General features: G+C 40.4%; 1 protein-coding gene across 2 annotated transcripts; it reads left to right on the top strand.

The window, feature by feature from the left end:
* Nucleotides 1–51: 51 nt before the first annotated feature.
* On the top strand, nucleotides 52–14,869 carry wrap53 (WD repeat containing, antisense to TP53). 2 transcript variants are annotated; one of them, XM_044097447.1, is made up of 11 exons: nucleotides 52–262; nucleotides 1,936–2,325; nucleotides 2,424–2,592; nucleotides 3,453–3,548; nucleotides 3,836–3,944; nucleotides 6,339–6,427; nucleotides 9,496–9,719; nucleotides 11,149–11,360; nucleotides 12,283–12,386; nucleotides 12,463–12,606; nucleotides 13,381–14,869. In XM_044097447.1, the coding sequence occupies exons 2-11, from the start codon at nucleotides 2,082–2,084 to the stop codon at nucleotides 13,628–13,630; spliced, it is 1,641 nt and encodes a 546-aa protein (XP_043953382.1). In that variant the 5' UTR covers nucleotides 52–262; nucleotides 1,936–2,081; the 3' UTR covers nucleotides 13,631–14,869. The 2 variants fall into 2 exon arrangements, with proteins under 2 accessions (XP_043953382.1, XP_043953381.1); XM_044097446.1 differs by having other exon boundaries at nucleotides 52–281.
* Nucleotides 14,870–16,997: the final 2,128 nt, after the last annotated feature.

Here is a 16,997-nt window from a genome sequence, read left to right as displayed (position 1 = left end):
GTAGACTATTCTAAACAAAATCCTTAAGTATTTGAGAGGAAACCTAACGCGGAAGTGGAGGGGAGCAAATCTCAAACTCTCGCGATAGTTCCAAACACATGGCTACCTACTTGTGTTTACAACTTCTCGATGAGCTGGTAAGCAGCACAGAAGTTTCCTACAAAGAAGACGTCGACTTGTATTTGCGGGCTTCTTGTCTTCGCTTGTGTGAAAACTATTAAAGCCGCAAAGAAGGAAAAGGAGACGAAGCTCAGCGTCAACGGTCAGCAGAGCTACAGCAGGTGCGCAGCTGCATACTGTTAGCATGAGCTAATGCTAACTGAAGCTAAACAGAGCTTGGTGGCTGTTTCTTTGTTCCAACACACATAAAATTTGATTTCTCTAAAGTCAATATTAATGTGGTGGGGGGAAAGCAGCAGGGCTGGAGGGAAATTTATCTTTGAATATATTTATGCAGTTAATTTAGAATAACGACCGGCCGTTTTGAAGTATCTGACCTGTCACGACTCGCCACAGGTGTTTGGAGGAGCATTTTCAAGGCGTTTTTTTAAATATACTTTTTCCTTTAGTAATGCCAAGATTTATTTAAGTTGCAGCTTGCTGAAGCGCACAAATGTATACGTTATAACACGAACGCTAAATGTTTGTCATATTCTATTATCGTTGTCAAGCTATTTCTTAAACCTACCCAGTAGGTTGAAATTGTGCCTTTGCTGTGCAGTATTTTTATTATGTTTTTATATGATGCGTGTTTCTATCTTTGTGTAAATCTACTTGCTTTCCTGTCTGTGACTTTCTATTCTAATTACTTGTCAAAAGGAACCTTTCAGTTCACCGGTTCCACTTTAAATTTAATAAACTTAGCAGCAACGTTACATTAGATCAGCGCTTCTCAATTCCAGTCCTCAGGCCCCCTGTTCTGCATGTTTTAGATGTACCTCTACTCCAGAGCAGCATATTCAAATGATTGCATGACCATCAAGTGATGCAGAAGCCTGTTAATCACCCACATATTCAATCCAGGTGTGTAGCAGAAGGGAAACACCTAAAACATGCAGGGTCCGGGGTCGTGAGGACCGGAATTGAGAAACACTGCTAGATGGACATGCATGTATACAGACAGGGACTCCTTGTTAGCAGTCATGACACAGATGTTAAAAAAACAACAAAAAAAACTGAAAATGCATGCAACTCTGTAGCTTAGTTTTACTCTGGAAAAACTTTGGAAAGTCTACCTTTTGTTCTGATTGGATTTATTCAGTGGGATTAGTATTTATCGAAATTTTAGTTCCCTTGTTGGCACTGTCTGCTTGTAGGACAACACCTAGTTTTCTTTTTTACCATTTGATAAGGTTGAAGAAGACAGAGGGATATTTGACTATTTCTTTTGGCACATAAGACTTGATCGATGGTGAGAAACTCTGAGGGCATGAAGTTAATACTCCAGGTCAAGAATCATCATTATTATTATTATAAATGTTTACTGTGTATTTTTTAAATTCACACAGACACATACTACTGACTAAATCTAATTTAAAAACGCTAAGTCATATTTTTATTTCTTAAACTCTCTTCTCAAGAAATGACTGCAGAAGAGAGGAACATGTGAACAGGACATTGTCAATGAATACTGTTCAAATGTTGGTTTGGCATTTGTGAATGTATGTAGGGAATATTACGTCATTCTGCATGCAATGCCATTCCATTTGCACCTAATTTTATGTATTTATGAACATGTCTTCTTTGTTTCTCCATTTGTATGTAATGCCAAAAGCAATAAAAATTAATTATCAATTTGTATGAGTGAAGGGGAGGTTTAGAAAGACATCAACTTCACAACGAGGGAAGAAAATGGTCTTTAATGCTTCTTGAAACAAGCAAAAATGTTCCCTGAAAACCGGGCTTTTACCTTTTCCCACTTCCTGTTTTCTCTAGGTGGGTGATGTCCTCAAACCCCGACAGACTCAGCCGTCCACACTGCAGGAGGAAGCACTATCCCAGTAGCACTTACCTCACCCACGTCTGACAGCCACCCTCCGGACTACGGGCCTCAAAACGCTGGGAGGTGGACTGATAAAGCCATGTCCGATTCAGTTGGAGGTGGAGAGAGTGGAGGTGTGGCGGCTGGTGGGCAGGACTCTGAAGCAGACGGCGAGCCTCCTCAACAGGTCTCGCCTCTACTCTGTCAGTCTGAGCAGGTAGAGCAGGAGACCCCAGAGGATGGGCTTCCACCATCAGCCAAGCGCTCCAGGATGAGAGAGGAGGAGCAGGGAGATCCAACTGAGTCTGGATCTGCACAGGGAAACACCTCCACATCTGCACAAAGTAAAACACTCGTCTTGCTAACTGAGTGTATTTAAGAACTGGAAGTGTGGCAGAAATATTGTACTCACAGATTTTAATTGTATTTTTTTTTTTTACAGCAACGCACGAGTTACAGCAACCTGAGGTGGAAGATCAGAGAGATGAAGATGTAGCAGAATTCCACCAGAACGGAGATGGAGGACCTGATGCTGCAGAAGGAGAGGAGACAAGACCAGAGGAGGATTGTGATGGTGACGAAGCAGCAGACAGCCCTGCAGCCGGACAGCAGTGAGTTGAAGAATTTTTGTTTTGTATTCTGACGTTAATTTAAAATGTCACACAGAAGAAACAGCAGATGGAAAATACAAAGGAAGAAGGTACCGTTTTACACACAGTGGAGTTTCACACTATTTTGATTGCTTCCAGGAAAGAGTTTAATCTCATTTTGGTTGTTTTTAATTTTGTGTCATGAACTCAAAATGATTGTTGAGGCACACAGTTCTTTTTTTTCTTGTTTAATCTTAAATTAAAAGAAAAATCTTTCACGTGTTTTGTATAAAGTTGTAGTGCCCCCATCAGGCCTAACACAAGATCTTCCCTCTTTTTTTTTTTTTTTTTTTTTTTTTTTTTTTTTTTTTTCAGTAAAAGCTTTTTTTTAAAAACATCAAGTTGGACTAATGTCAATTAATCTATTTGTTCAAAATAGCAGTAAGTATTATAGAAGTTAACCCATAATGACTGTGTGGTTCAATTTGAGATTCCCTGCTGTGCCTATTTGACCATTTTCATGAACTTCCCATCACCTTGGCATGTTAAAACTCAGGGAGAGATGGAGAAATGACTAGAAAGAAAGAATGGAGAGAAAATGTGGGACCCCATTAGTTACAAAGACAGAAAGTTTAGGAGAAAAACAGAAGAAATAACCTATTGAGTGAAATTTTATTTAATAAAGTAATTATTTATAGTAAAAATAAAAAAAATTGTATGAATGTTTGCTGGTTTTTAAAAATTGTAATAATTCAGTACAACATTTAAAAATCATTTCATTTGCAAAAATTACAGTTTTGTTCTTTTCCACAAGCTTCCTTTATGTTCTGACCAACATCAAACTTCAGTTGTTATGTCTCTCATTTCTCTTTTTCTTCCAGCCTCGACCTGGATTTTACCCAGAATCCCTCAATGCTGACCGGTTCCTGGACGGAGTTCTCAAGCTTTCCTGAGAATTACCTGAAAGGCTGCAAATGGTAATCTTGATTTACAATAAACATGAACAAAACACACTGGAACAGGTGGATTTCTGAACCGTTCGTTGTATATTTTTATTTATCTTTGGCCTAATCACTCAACAGCCATTTTGAGTTTAGTAAATGTCTTCCTTCCATTAAAACAAAAAGTAAAGGAGAATTTTCATTACATCAATCTAGATATTATACAAATGATCTTTATCTTTTAGCAGAGACAATATTACTATCGGCTAATTCAACATGAAGCAAGATGAGTTAATATTAAGGGAACCGTCTCCTCCATTTAGGGCTCCCGATGGTTCCTGCATCCTGACTAACAGTGCCGACAACGTTCTCCGCGTGTACAACCTCCCTCCAGAGATTTACAGCTACAGCTGGGACTCCATCCCTGAGATGGTGAGTTAGAAACAAATGTTTTTCTGTTTCGAAAATAATAGTTGGAACTAGGCCTGTCACGATAGCAAATTTTGCTGAGCGATTAATTGTCTCAAAAACTATTGCGATAGATGATAATATTGTTTGAAGACCTTTGTACACTGATTTAATAGAAATGACAAAATAATGCATGAGATTTAACTGACAGAAATAGATACACTTTATTTTCAAAAGAACATTTAACACTGGAACTGATAAACAAAATAACCAAAAACAAAAATAAAATGGATTCTCAGTCTCCATTAACAAAAAAATGTACTTGAATAAAAACACCAAAGTGTAAATAAATACTGGTTTCAACCAAAAGAGTGCAGATTATGAAGTATGTATATCAGATTGCCCTTCAGTAATCATTAGATTTAAATAGAGAAGATGGGCACATCCGACTACCTGATGCAATAGTTACACTATCAATCAATCAATCAATCAATCAAATTTTATTTGTATAGCACATTTCAGGAGCAAGCCATTTCAAAATGCTTTACATATTGTTTTTGATGTCCAATGAAAAAACCTTGATCAATTTATTAAAAAAGATGACAGAAAAACCCAATGAATTAGTTTTTACACTTCATAGAATCTCTAGAATAAGAATAGACAAACAATTATCCATTATTATTAATCATTACAGAATATGTGACTTATACTGTGGTAGTATAGTAAACAACAACCCTTCAGTTAATATTTCCGTCTCCAATCAGTGAACTTCGTAACTGAAAATCAAAATATATAAAGTCAGCCTTTTGAGGTTAAGAGAGTATAAATGTCTCTCACTGAACACATCCTTGTGGTCACTCCATGAAACCCAAAGCCATTCATTCGCCCAACTTTTTACACAAACTAATCGTCCAAATATATCTGCCTGCTCACCCGTTCATACGTCCTCTCCACCTGTCCAGCCGACCGTCTCCCTCTTCCTCAGGCGCGCCAATCCATCCACCCACATTTTGAGTCACACGAAATGCATTTCTGAGGATTTAACGGGTAGAAGAAAATGGCCGTCATGTCTTTTTTAGATTTGAGAAAATATCGAGCGCAGAGCCAATCTCTCTTTTTCTATTATGGGCTGGCAGATCGGGATCACTGAACAAAAATAATTGAAATGTAATCCATTTTCCTCCACAAAGATCTCCCAGCCTTTTTTCACGAGAGGAGAAAATTGAGCTTGATTTCTTTATTTCTCAAAGGCAGCCGTCGGCCTTTGAATTTTACTGCGAGTTATAGCCTGTTTTATTGCCTCTGATCCCATATAGTGGTACTTGGAAATTTATGAACGATTGAGATTTATTTATTTTTTTACTTTTTTTAAAAAACAATTTTATTGTCTTGCAAAGAGGTGATGTAAAAGCATCAGGTTTTCCAGCCCAACAAGTGAGAAAAAGCGTCTCAGCTCTTGATTACGTGAGGAAAAGCTGCAAGGCTCATTACTTCATAAAACCCACTTTACAGCTCTGGAATGCTCTTAGCGTTTCCCATAAGCTCTGCACATCATTTCCATTATTATAAAAACTCAAATTTTGCTGTTTTTAAGCTTTCACTGTATTGGTGGAGCCATGAAATGGATAATGCATTTCATCTTTGAAATCAGCTTTACATGAATTGATTTTTGGAGCAACTTTTGTCTGTTTGTGGATGATGGAGTATTTTTTTTTTCTCTAAATATTTACGAGTTGTGGCTCGATCAAAATAACGTCACATAAAACCATCTTCACCGTTATTTTAAAGGGAGGATTCTAGGAATTGTGTTACTTCACTCCGCATTTCCTCTTGTAAAGCTGTTTTTAGACTTTAATTCTTGAAGAGAAAAGAAGAAACCCACAGTATTGTTTACTGCACGTCCATTTTCAGTTACTCCATGTTCCGGTAAACGTTCATCTGATGCTTTGTCCTCTTGTGTTCCCCAGTTCCTCCAGCTTACAGACAGTCCTGTCTTTGCAGGCCATTAAACAACCTTTTAAACTCAGAAGAGAAATTTATTGTAGCTCTTTTACTGAAGTCCTTGGAAATCTCATTTCATGCCTTGATACACTTTACTGGGAAGGACCAGAATCTGATATGTTGCTGTTCATCTTACACCTGATTGTCATTAATTTAACACTCCTTACTCTACATTTAACTTCAAATTAGCCTTCTATTATACAAGAGCATGTGCTGTGATAATCATGCCTTAGTTTTGATACTTTTTCTTAACTTAAAATGCCAGAGTTTAAATTTTGTAATGTTTTTTGTAATTTTTTTTTTTATTTACTGAAATAGACGTATATAAAGGTTGAACACAGCTGTGCAGCATGGAGTGGCGTGCAGTATGCTAGACACAGGTTCATCATTATTTGTGTCCTGTTCTTCCTGATCCAGAGTCCTGTGCTCAGGATGGCTGAAGGAGACACCGTCTATGACTACTGCTGGTTCCCGAAGATGAGCTCGTTGGAGCCAGACACATGTTTGTGAGTTGAAGCCCATATTTTCCTGCCTAACCTGAACTAGACTCTCCCAGCAGTTGGATATAAAACATAAGAACACATATTTAATGCTTTTAATTTGACCATCTTTTTGTCACCTGTCTCTTGGTGTTCCTCAAGGTTGTGTGTTTGGTCCTCTATTTTTCTTACCCTCTGTGTTCTCCCTATCAGCCTCTATACCTTCCACATCCAGATCTACCTGTCGACCAAATTCATAATGCCAATTTTTCTTCAACTTAACCACACTAAAACTGCCGTATTAATGACTAACATGCCAGATTAAGGATCCAGGATAACATAAAAAGCTTAAATTACTTCAGTTAAGGTCAATGTTAATTTTTCAACAATGAAAAAGAGACTGGGCTGAAATGGCATCAATAATTGGCTCCATTGGCAAAATCAGTGCTAATCTGAAAGAACTCAAAGGCCTGTTACAGATTTCTCAAATATAATACATTAGATCTTGATGGTGCCCAAAACCTTTAGTAAAATAGTCAATGTAGGACTTGGATCTGATTGAGATGCTGTGGCTTGATCTTGAACAGGCCAATGTGGCTGGATTGGAGCATTTAATGAAATGTTGGATAAAAGCGACTCATCCCTGGTTATCACAATTAGCTGCTGCCATCAGGACAAATTGATTGGGATTATATGAGCTTTTAAAACTGATTTTTGTATTTACTCAAGTTATCTTCGACATTAAAATAATTTTGTGGGAAACATTTAATAGTGAAGGAAGAGAAAGGAGAAACAGAAGCTAGCGCCTTGCAAATTGGGATTAAAGTCGAGTGTGTTTCAGGGGTCTGTAGTTAAACTAAACGACGGTTCATTTTCTGAAAGATCCTCTTTGATCTTCAGGATGTTTGCGCTCGTTATGGGAGCCGCTTGTGATGTCGGGGAAATAAAAGCTGCGAAAGCGTTCTGATGTCGCTCATTACCAGTAAAGTGTCGGGCCTCTTCCTGCCTCCTTTGAGGCCGGTGACGAGTTTTAAATGCGGTCCGGCTCTTGAGAAAGCACTCCTGAGCCCGCACGACACCTTACGGTGAGATGAGGATCCCGTTTTCATCTTCCTCTTCTCGTAATTGTGACATCACCGCGTGTGGGGTTCAGCGCCAGCAGCAACACCCAGGCTTCCGCCTCAGAAACGGCGGCGGGACCTTCGGGGGCCGAGCTAATGAGCCGGGGTCAAACTCCTGGCAGCGTTCCCCTCGTCTCCTCCTCCACCCCGTCCCTCAGCTCGCATCGCCTCCCAGTAACAAACCTCCACCCTGCGGCAGCTCCCTCTGATCACACCCAAGCTCTTACACGCTCCATGATGGCCGCCGTCATCGATAGAGGGGAGATGCAGAGATGAAAGCGGTGTAAACAGGAGGGTGATGAACAAACGTCTCATGCGGGCAGGGAACCACCAGAGAGCATAATGTGTTTATGCCAGGACGGAGCAGGAAGCAGATCACCTCCACCTTCGCTTCAGATGAAATATTATGAAAGGAAAAACAAATGTATTCGCTCCTTGAACCGAGCGCTGCTTGTTTCAGATTCCCCCCTCCTGCGTAGAGGGACTAAGGGTCGTCGTTACGGCGCTCGCTTCCAGGCATCGCTCCAAGCTAGCAGCGGTCTAGCATTATAATTGGGCATTTCCCAGCTCACGGGGGCCATAACGGAGCAACGCAGCAGAGGCTGGGGCTAATTTCCTTTTGTCTGACCGAGCAGTCATTGCCGCCGCCATGGCATTTCAGCATTTTTTCAGGGCTCGATAATTAAACTTAAAAAGGCCGGACTCGCGCCGACTCCGGCCTGATTTGAATCGGTGCGACTCGTCTCTCTAATGAGGCATGGCGCGGGTGCTGAGTGTTTGTTTTCAGGCATTGATACGCTCAGGCAGGTGTGCAGCAGCTGATGTTGGAAACGACAACAGGAATCAGACAGAAAATCCTGTTTTGCAAAAACAAAAAAGATTTCAAAGCACACAGACAGACTGTTTGGTTGAATATTTTTACACATTAAGCATTTTTCCCCGTAGAATAAAGGTATTCTTTTTATCTCTCTGCTTATTGGTATCTTTCCAGAAAAATGCCTCGAGCTGCAGTTAAGATTTATTATTAGGAGTCCTTGGTGTTTTAAATAATCTGTTTCTAATAAACTCTCTTCCTTTTATCTCAGCACAGACACGGCCAACGGTTTTGGAAGTGACACAAATGTTGTGATTTATGAGTTCATTTTTATAACCCAAAGAAAAACGTTTCTGGAGTTTCAAGGGCTTTGTTAAATTAGAAAAATACCTCAGATTAATCCGGAGAGAATATTTCCAGTGTTGATCATTCTCCTTTCTAACTTCTCTACTTCTGTTTATTTGCTGGATGTGAGTTTCTAGGACAATCCAGTTTTATTGGTACTTTGAGTTGATCTGTTGGCTGTTAAATTCTATCTAAAACCAGAATCTTTTGTGAAATTTAAGGAGATTTTATGTGATAGACCAACACAAAGCAGCTCTTTATATGGAAGTGGAAGAGAAACAATGCATGACGTGGGGAATAAAGATGTGGAGTGTGCAAAGCATTAGCCTGCTGCAATAAGCAATGAATTACATTATAAATTAAAATGAGCTTGATAATTTCCATTTTGATGATTATAAATTTTTTAAAGAGCAATTTTGTTTACAGAGGCAATATATTCAATGTTATTTGTAGTTTTTTATTTTTAGTTAATTTTTTAATTCATTTATTTTTGGTTGTTTTATTATTTATTGTTTTAATTGGGGTATTTAAAAATATTTTAATATTTAAAATATCTTTCTGTGCCAGTGATAAGTGTTCTTTACAGAATTAAAGCTCATTGAACTTATGTCTTTCTGCTATTACCAATATATTACTTGAAAATGTTCTCAACTCACAATCATTTATCAGTAATTACAGGGACAATTTATCAAAGTATTTGTCATTGCTGAGTATATTACACCTACATTTTGCCCAACAGCTCAAATTCAGTCAGTTCATATTTTTGTTTTGCACATTCCCCCCTCCCAACCTCGAATATCACCGATTTGTTTCAGTCTGGCCAGCAGCAGCCGCGACAACCCAGTGCACATTTGGGACGCGTTTTATGGAAAAGTGCGGGCCAGCTTCCGGCCCTACAACCACCTGGACGAGCTGACGGCGGCGCACTCGCTCTGCTTCTCGCCCGACGGAGAGCAGCTGTACTGCGGCTTCGAGAAGATGGTCCGAGTCTTCTGCACAGAGCGACCGGGCCGAGACTGCGAGGAGCGCCCGACTGTGGGTCGGTCTTCATCTTTTTCACCTTAAACCAAACTAAATATTATTTTAAATGTCATTTCTGTGTCTCTTTTCACTGAGAATTTATTGTAAATTCAACTATTATTTATGTTTAAGCATTTCCACTCCCATAAGTTACTTATTATTATTATTATCATTGTGAAGATTATGCTGTTTACCAGAACAGATTGAAATGTCTTTAAAGAAAAGTCAACTGAAGTCAAATGGTAGCATTCATAACATTATTCCCGGAAAATAAAATCCTTACAGAAGCTATAAGTGTTGAGATCTCGTCTGAAGTTGGTTGTCTGCTGTTTTTAATAAGTTTGGCAGCTCACTGTCGCTCCTCCCCGACTGAAGTCTCCTTGAACGAACCAACAAGCAGCTTTTATTATGTTCAAACAACTAAAGCGAGTGAGATGTTTACTGTGATGAATTCCTCATTTCTGTCACGCTCCTCAAACAGCTTCTGTCCGTTCAAAGTGGTTTAGATGTGCTGAAATTAACAACAGCCGCTGTCTATGGATGGAGATGTTTCTTTGTACTTAATGGAATGAAAGATCTGGACCAAAACAGCCACTTTTGAAAATGTCACTAAACGTTGTTTGTATTTTTTCCAAGTCAGAGGTTGCTTTATTTCTCCCCTCAACTCATTTCTTGTTGTTTCTCACATGAAGTGCCAGAATATGCAGGAAGACGGGTGACTTTTTGATTCATGTTTTAGCTAAAAGCTATTCTAAACTTGGTTTCATTAAATTTCAAGTGAACAGAGAATATACTTTCAGTTAAATAAAGAAGAAGCAAGACGGGTCATTACCAAACAATTTTAAGTCCATTCTTTGGAGACAAAACTATGAGTGGAGAGGTTTAATTCCAATGCGCGATATATCGGCATCAACGGCGGTATCGGCCGATATCACTTGAAATGGTAAACTCATCACTCTCATTTACTTGTTTTTGAAAAGTCTGCTTTTCACCAGTTCAATAGCATCTTAACCGACAGATGAAGGTTGACGCAATCTGGGTCACTAAGAGAACTGTAATCCTAAACGCAGCAGCAGGTCTAGAGAGCCAAGGTGTCAGAGTGGCCTAGTCAAAATTCAAACATCAACCTGAGTGAAATACTTGGTGGGAACTTAACTAGCTGTGCAGAAACACACGAGACACTGATAAAGTCATAGAAAACATGACATTATTTCTGCTTGGTCTCCACTGTGTTTAATAAATTACAGCGAGGAATATTTCTGTGTATTTTTCTACGGTTCAGGTTAGATTCAAACAGTTTCATATTTGTAAAACCTTAGAATTGCAGGTTTCACTGTCTCTCTTCAGCCTGACTCTGACGTGTCCCAGTTGAATCCACGTGAGCAGAACTCCTGGCAAAATGTGTGAAAGGTTAATCGCTCTGCTAAACGTCTCTCCCTCTTTCTCAGTGAAGAAACGAGGCCAGAGCGGCATCATCTCGTGCTTCGCCTTCAGCCCGTGTCAGTCGGTCTACGCCTGCGGCTCATACTCCCGCTGCGCCGGCCTCTACTCCTGTCAGGACGGCACCCTGCTGGCGCTGCTGCCCACCCGCCACCATGGAGGCCTCACCCATCTGCTCTTCTCCCCCGACGGCAACTACCTGTACACCGGCGGCCGCAAGGTCGGCGCACACACACAGACGTGTCGAAAAGAGGCAGTTGTATTGTTTTTTTTTTTTGTAGCATGTGATGATCCCAATTAGCAATTAGGCCATCGCTTTTGCTTCACAGAGTGTCATGAAACCTTAAAGCTGCATAATGAATCTCTTGTTTCGGTTTTTGTTTTTGTTCTAGTTTTCGTCATCTTCTGGCTGAAAGTGGATAATTATTTCTCCAGATATGATAACTTGTCCCGGGTGTCTTGGAATCTGGCAGCTTTATCCACACAGAAACCAAAATAACTGCATTCTTTGACAATGAGGTCACAATTAAAGTCCTTGCACAAACATTTTGTTCATAAGAGGGAAAAAACTCTGACTGGCTTGTATTATGACATATTAGTAAACACCAAGATGGAGTCAGACACTTAAGTGGGAAATTATGGCAAGTTTCTGCAAACATCTTGCAGTTTGTGGCATGTAGTGGAGGCCGAGGGGTTTTAGTTATTCTTTAATTTAGCGACGGGTTGTCAGGCATCTTTTGAAAAGTAAACTGTAAACAGAAAATAAAAACCAGCTGCTTTGTCTCAATACAACCACAATGAACTTGTAATTTTACATGACAGATGGACACAAAAACATCCACATTTCTGAGTATTTTTGACACAAATCAGGTTTTAATTTGAGGAATAGACAGGTTGGTATGAGGTCAAAAAGTGGTTTAGGCATAAACCACGCTTTGACCTCCAGTACATTAAAAACATTCAGTATGGTTTCTTTAGGTACAAATATTTTTAAACTACTTTGAATAATTAAACTGTTTGATAACTGTGATCAAGTTGAAATAGTTTTTGTAAAGTTCTTTAAGACGACAGTTGTTGTGATTCAGCGCTGTATAAATAAGCTGAATTGAAAACTTTCAGTAAATGTTCCCCTGTCATTCTAGGACCCAGAGATCTTGTGCTGGGACCTGAGGGATCCGGGGAAAGTCGTGTTTTCTCTGAAGAGGAACGTTGCCACTAACCAGCGCATCTACTTTGACCTGGACCAGTAAGTTGATCAGAACTCCGCAGAGCCGCGTGTTTTCACTCGCAACCCTGATGATTTATCCTTCCTCTGCGTCCAGATCAGGCAGATACCTGCTGAGCGGAGACACGGAGGGAGCCGTGTCCGTCTGGGACACTCAGACGGCGCCTCCCGATGGAAACGAAGAGCTGCTGCAGCCACAGATCCGCTTCCAGGCCCACTGGGACTGCACCAACGGCATCAGGTAGAATCCTTTCGCTAAATTTCTGATTCAAACCGAGACGATGCCACAACCCACTTCCTCCCACAACTTTCTCCCGACTGCTATTCATTTAGTTTGTCCTAGTTACCCACTGCAGAGAGAAAAATGAGCTTCACATTAAAAATAAATAATTTAGGAGCTAAAATTTAAGCTTTTTGGTTTTAAAGCATGAAAGATTGAAACGCACTTCCACAAATTAACAGCAGAACAAAAGCAATGATGATTAGAGGGAATAAAGTAATCTGTCAAACTCAGATAATTTATGTTCCTTTAGTGACTCTCTTGCTGCTCTAATGTCTGATTGTCCTGCTGTGTTTTACTGTTTGGTGCTCCCAATTATCTTTCACCAAAACCAAAGATATACCAGGATCTAACAGTGAGATCAGCGTCTAATTTCACTGCAGGTTGCTGCTTAAGCATCACAGCTTTTCCAGAAATATTGCTGTTGCTAAGCAGAAATTCAGCCTCAAAAAGAGGAAGCTGATAAACATTAGCCTATAAAAGAATACAGTATTACTTTAGCACAGAGGCTGCCTCTGTTTCACCTCACTTATTATTTTTATCTACTCTAAGAGTAACCGTAATAAATATCATAACATCACAGTGAACTGAAACTTTACTTGTATTGCTTTTATCTCTAAAACAATACAAGTTTGGATTTGAGAAAGTTTGAAAACTTGCGTTGAAAGTGCTGAACCTGCTGGTCAGTCTCTTGTTTAACCTGTTGTGCAGTAACGCCCCGCCTCCTCTTTGCAGCGTTCACCCCTTCATGCCCATTCTGGCCACCTCCAGCGGGCAGCGGCAGTTCCCCTGGCCCACCGACAGCGAGGGCGAGGGCGACTCCGCCTCCGACACCGAGGGAGGAGGCGGAGCAACGCTGCAGCAGGAGGTCCGGCAAGACAACGCACTGACGCTGTGGTGGGCCGGACCGCTGAGCCCACACGCTGAGGAGAGCCAAGACCAGAGCGCTGCAGCTGCAGAGACCTCAAGTGTCCCGTTAGCTTGACCAGATAGAGCACACAGACGGTGCTACACCTTTGATATCTTTAGTTTTCTTAAACGTCAATATCATTTTATTCAGTGTTTTGGTTTTGCTGTTGAGCACAATGTTCTAGCTGTCAGTTTATGGTGCAAATAATCAGAGTCCTGTATTTTAATTTCAACAGTGTTTGCACACGCAAACTACAAATCAGTGAAGAACCACAGTTCCTATACATTTTTATTAATGGATGGAAAATATAATTCTCCATACTTTTTCCAGACTTGGAAATTACTTACAAATTCCTAACCTTTCCAGATTTGTGTGGAACCCTGAAACCAACATATCAAACCTCGTAACTCTGCTTTCGTCGTAGTTCGAGTTTCATCAGGTTGGACCAAAATCCAGTTCAGTTCAGATAAAATCAAAGTTTTAATAAAAATCAGTTAGCATTTTTCCTTGTCATTTTAATCCAGAAATCTGCTGCTGGAGTCGCTTGAATCTTCAGTGAAGGCCTGTGTCTGTGATTCGGTGTGTGTTTCCCCTGACCGGAACTGTAACCGTGGGAGTGTTTGTTTGTGTGTGTTTGGCTCCAGCGCTGCCCTTGGAGATTGCCTCTCTGCCACAGTAACAATAAGTGCCATTTGTTTCCCCAACCTTTGCTTTTATAAACTGAGAGTCTGCTGTTTTTCTTTCCGTGTCCTTTGTAAAGCGGTCGACGTGCCGAGCTGTGTCGCGCCTCATGCCCACAGATGTATATTTTTGTAACGCCGTGCTGATTCTCTGAATGTCCTGTCTTTGAGCGGCCAGCTTAACTCTCGCTACGCTCTGTGAAAGTCTTTAATAAGTGGGTGCAGCTGCTAAACGAGTGTTTTATTTTTTCTACAGTTTGAACATGTGTGTGTGGGCGTGTGTGTGTGGCGACTGAGAAACGCAAAACTGGTTTGAAGGACGGATTTCTCTCCGTTTCTGTCGCCAGTGTGAGGGTTTGTGTTGCTGCAGGGCTTCTGTGCTATGTATCCAACATATGCCTTTTTATAATCAGACACTTAGAAATTAATCAGTTTTTAACGCCTCCACACTTCTTTAAACTCATACCTGTTGCCAAGCATTATTATTTCCACTCAGTGATAACACTGCACCAATTTATTATCTACTAAGGATCATTCAGAACCATGCAGGGCTTGAAGATGCCAAACAAGTCTCTGGGTAGATGTCGCTGATGCTTTAATCCAAGCTGGAGTGAATTAAACTCGCATCACCTCACACTTGATTCACTGTCTCGTTTTTTTCCCGTCAGATCTCCTTCAGAGATCTTGTGAGTACAAGACGATGCTCCGAGCCTGAAGGGAACTTGGTTTATGAGCCCCCCTCCTCTCCGACGGACACACACTCGTGTATCTGATCATCTGGTACAGCGGGGACTCGCCGAGCAGAGCTGCAGGCCGAGCGTTGTTGTGTTGTGCAGGTTGCTTAGCGATCGTCTCCGCCTCGGGAGAGAGACGAAACAAGATGGAGAAATATTGGGGAGGGGTTTCAGGAGAAGGAAGAAAAAAAAGTGAAATGATTGAAAGTCATTCCTCAAAGATGTAATAACTGGCTGCTCAGGAAGAGTGGAAGAAAGTTCTGTAATGAAGGTTTAGTAGCAAGATCTCCCTGTCTGGTTTCTGAGCTCCCCTGATGCTTCACAGCATAAACAAGCTGTAATAATCTAAAGAGTGACGTGTGTTAACAGCTGTTAAAACCAAAATGTTTTACTGCACTTAAAAACTTTAGAGGCTCTATCTTTATATCGGATTATTGTTTCTTTAAATAAGGGCATCACCTCCACAAAAGTAAAATGTTGAGAAGGTGTTTCTTAAATGAGTTTCTGTTCAGAAAAATATCTTTAGATTCTCAGTATAAAACAAAGTATTTTCAGTCAAATGCAAGATCTCTTCATTTTTTGTCTTTAATCTGATGTATGACGCCTGGACGTTTGAGAAAATGGGCAGGAGTTCTGCTGCGTCCCTCCAAGGTGGTCCCAAAGCCAAAAACAATTAAAAAAATAGTATGGTATAAGTTTCATGAGTGTCAATATTTTTAGATTTTGAGCTGGAGATCCAGTGATTACTTGAATCTAGGGCTGCTTGATGTTATTCTCACTTTCTCATTTGTTCTTCCACTCTGTCACCTTTAGCATTTTGAACAATGTCAGTTTTGTCCAGTTTGATCATCTGCTGCCAGGAGAATCTGTCCAGCTGGCTAAACATTGCATTAAAATGTTAAATGGATCTTAATAACTCAGAAAATATAATTTAAGTTATTACAGTCCAAACAGTCCTTTGTGATATCAGTGTTACACACACTGATATCCTGATGATGATATATGAACATATTTGTGCAGCCTAATTTAGATTCTTTAAAAAAAAACAAAAAAAAAAACATAAAATGCCTCAATAGTGAAGCTGCACAATGAATGGCAACTAGCGAACCAAAAGCAGCCAATCCAGGAGCGCCTTTCATTTTCATTGACACTCATTGGTTGTACAACAGAGGTTGGCTAAGATGGCTTCCACCGTGCGATTATATTTATAGTGTGCACGGGGTGCTGCACTTGATTTGATTTAGGTGGATGAATGCAGGTCATAGTTTTGCATCTTTTCGTTCCACCTCAGACATATGCAGATTTCTATGTTGCGCTGTATGTTAAAACACCCACCAGAATACATTGCGGTTTGTGGCTCTAACATGACACCATGTGAAAATTCTCAATGTGCATTCACTTTTTTGGCAAGGAACTGCTTCCACTTTCCGTTTTGGCTCATTTCGTGCCGTTCTCGTCCTGCTCCTGAATTCCTGTCTATGTTAGGAGCCCAGCAGCACAACCCAGCTGGCGATATATTTACCACGTCATGTTTATAAGGTCACGTTCTCGCTGGGTTTACTGCCTGTACACTGATTAAGTGAAACATTTTGACTCATGGAGGGAAGGGGAGGGTTGTGGATAAATAACAGCAGTGAATGCACAAGTAAATAAAATCAATAAGGTGTTCCTTGTAAACGAGCCGTGTTCTCGGATTAAATATCTGGGCTTTCACTGAGCCCGAGCTGAACAGCTGTAACGTAGCATTTGCCATATTTATGACCAGCTATAAACCTGATTAATGTTCTTATTTTTCTATTTCTCGTCGAGTTTTCTCCCCACCCCCCATCCACAGTTACATATCATGTTCTCCAGTGTCCTTTTAACCTCTCAGCTGATTTCCATCCTCAACCAAACATTCAATAAACGGACTGCTGTTGAATTTTCATCTGTTTTCTTCTCTTCGGGGCCAAATCCACCAGCAGCATGAGTGAAATTCTGATTATAACATTAAATGCAGTTTACAGTAATTAAGCTTCATTACTAAAC

This window comes from Gambusia affinis, linkage group LG18, assembly GCF_019740435.1.
Source record: "Gambusia affinis linkage group LG18, SWU_Gaff_1.0, whole genome shotgun sequence".
Lineage (NCBI taxonomy): Eukaryota > Metazoa > Chordata > Actinopteri > Cyprinodontiformes > Poeciliidae > Gambusia > Gambusia affinis.
This window is presented reverse-complemented; position numbering and strand designations above follow the sequence as displayed.

Bases quoted from the DNA above. Each gene is read 5' to 3' on its own strand.
- wrap53 (XM_044097447.1), top strand. From the start codon at position 2,082: ATGTCCGATTCAGTTGGAGGTGGAGAGAGTGGAGGTGTGGCGGCTGGT. The intron at 3,549-3,835 runs GTAATCTTGATT...TCCTCCATTTAG, and splicing joins TACCTGAAAGGCTGCAAATG to GGCTCCCGATGGTTCCTGCA. The intron at 12,607-13,380 runs GTAGAATCCTTT...TCCTCTTTGCAG, and splicing joins GACTGCACCAACGGCATCAG to CGTTCACCCCTTCATGCCCA.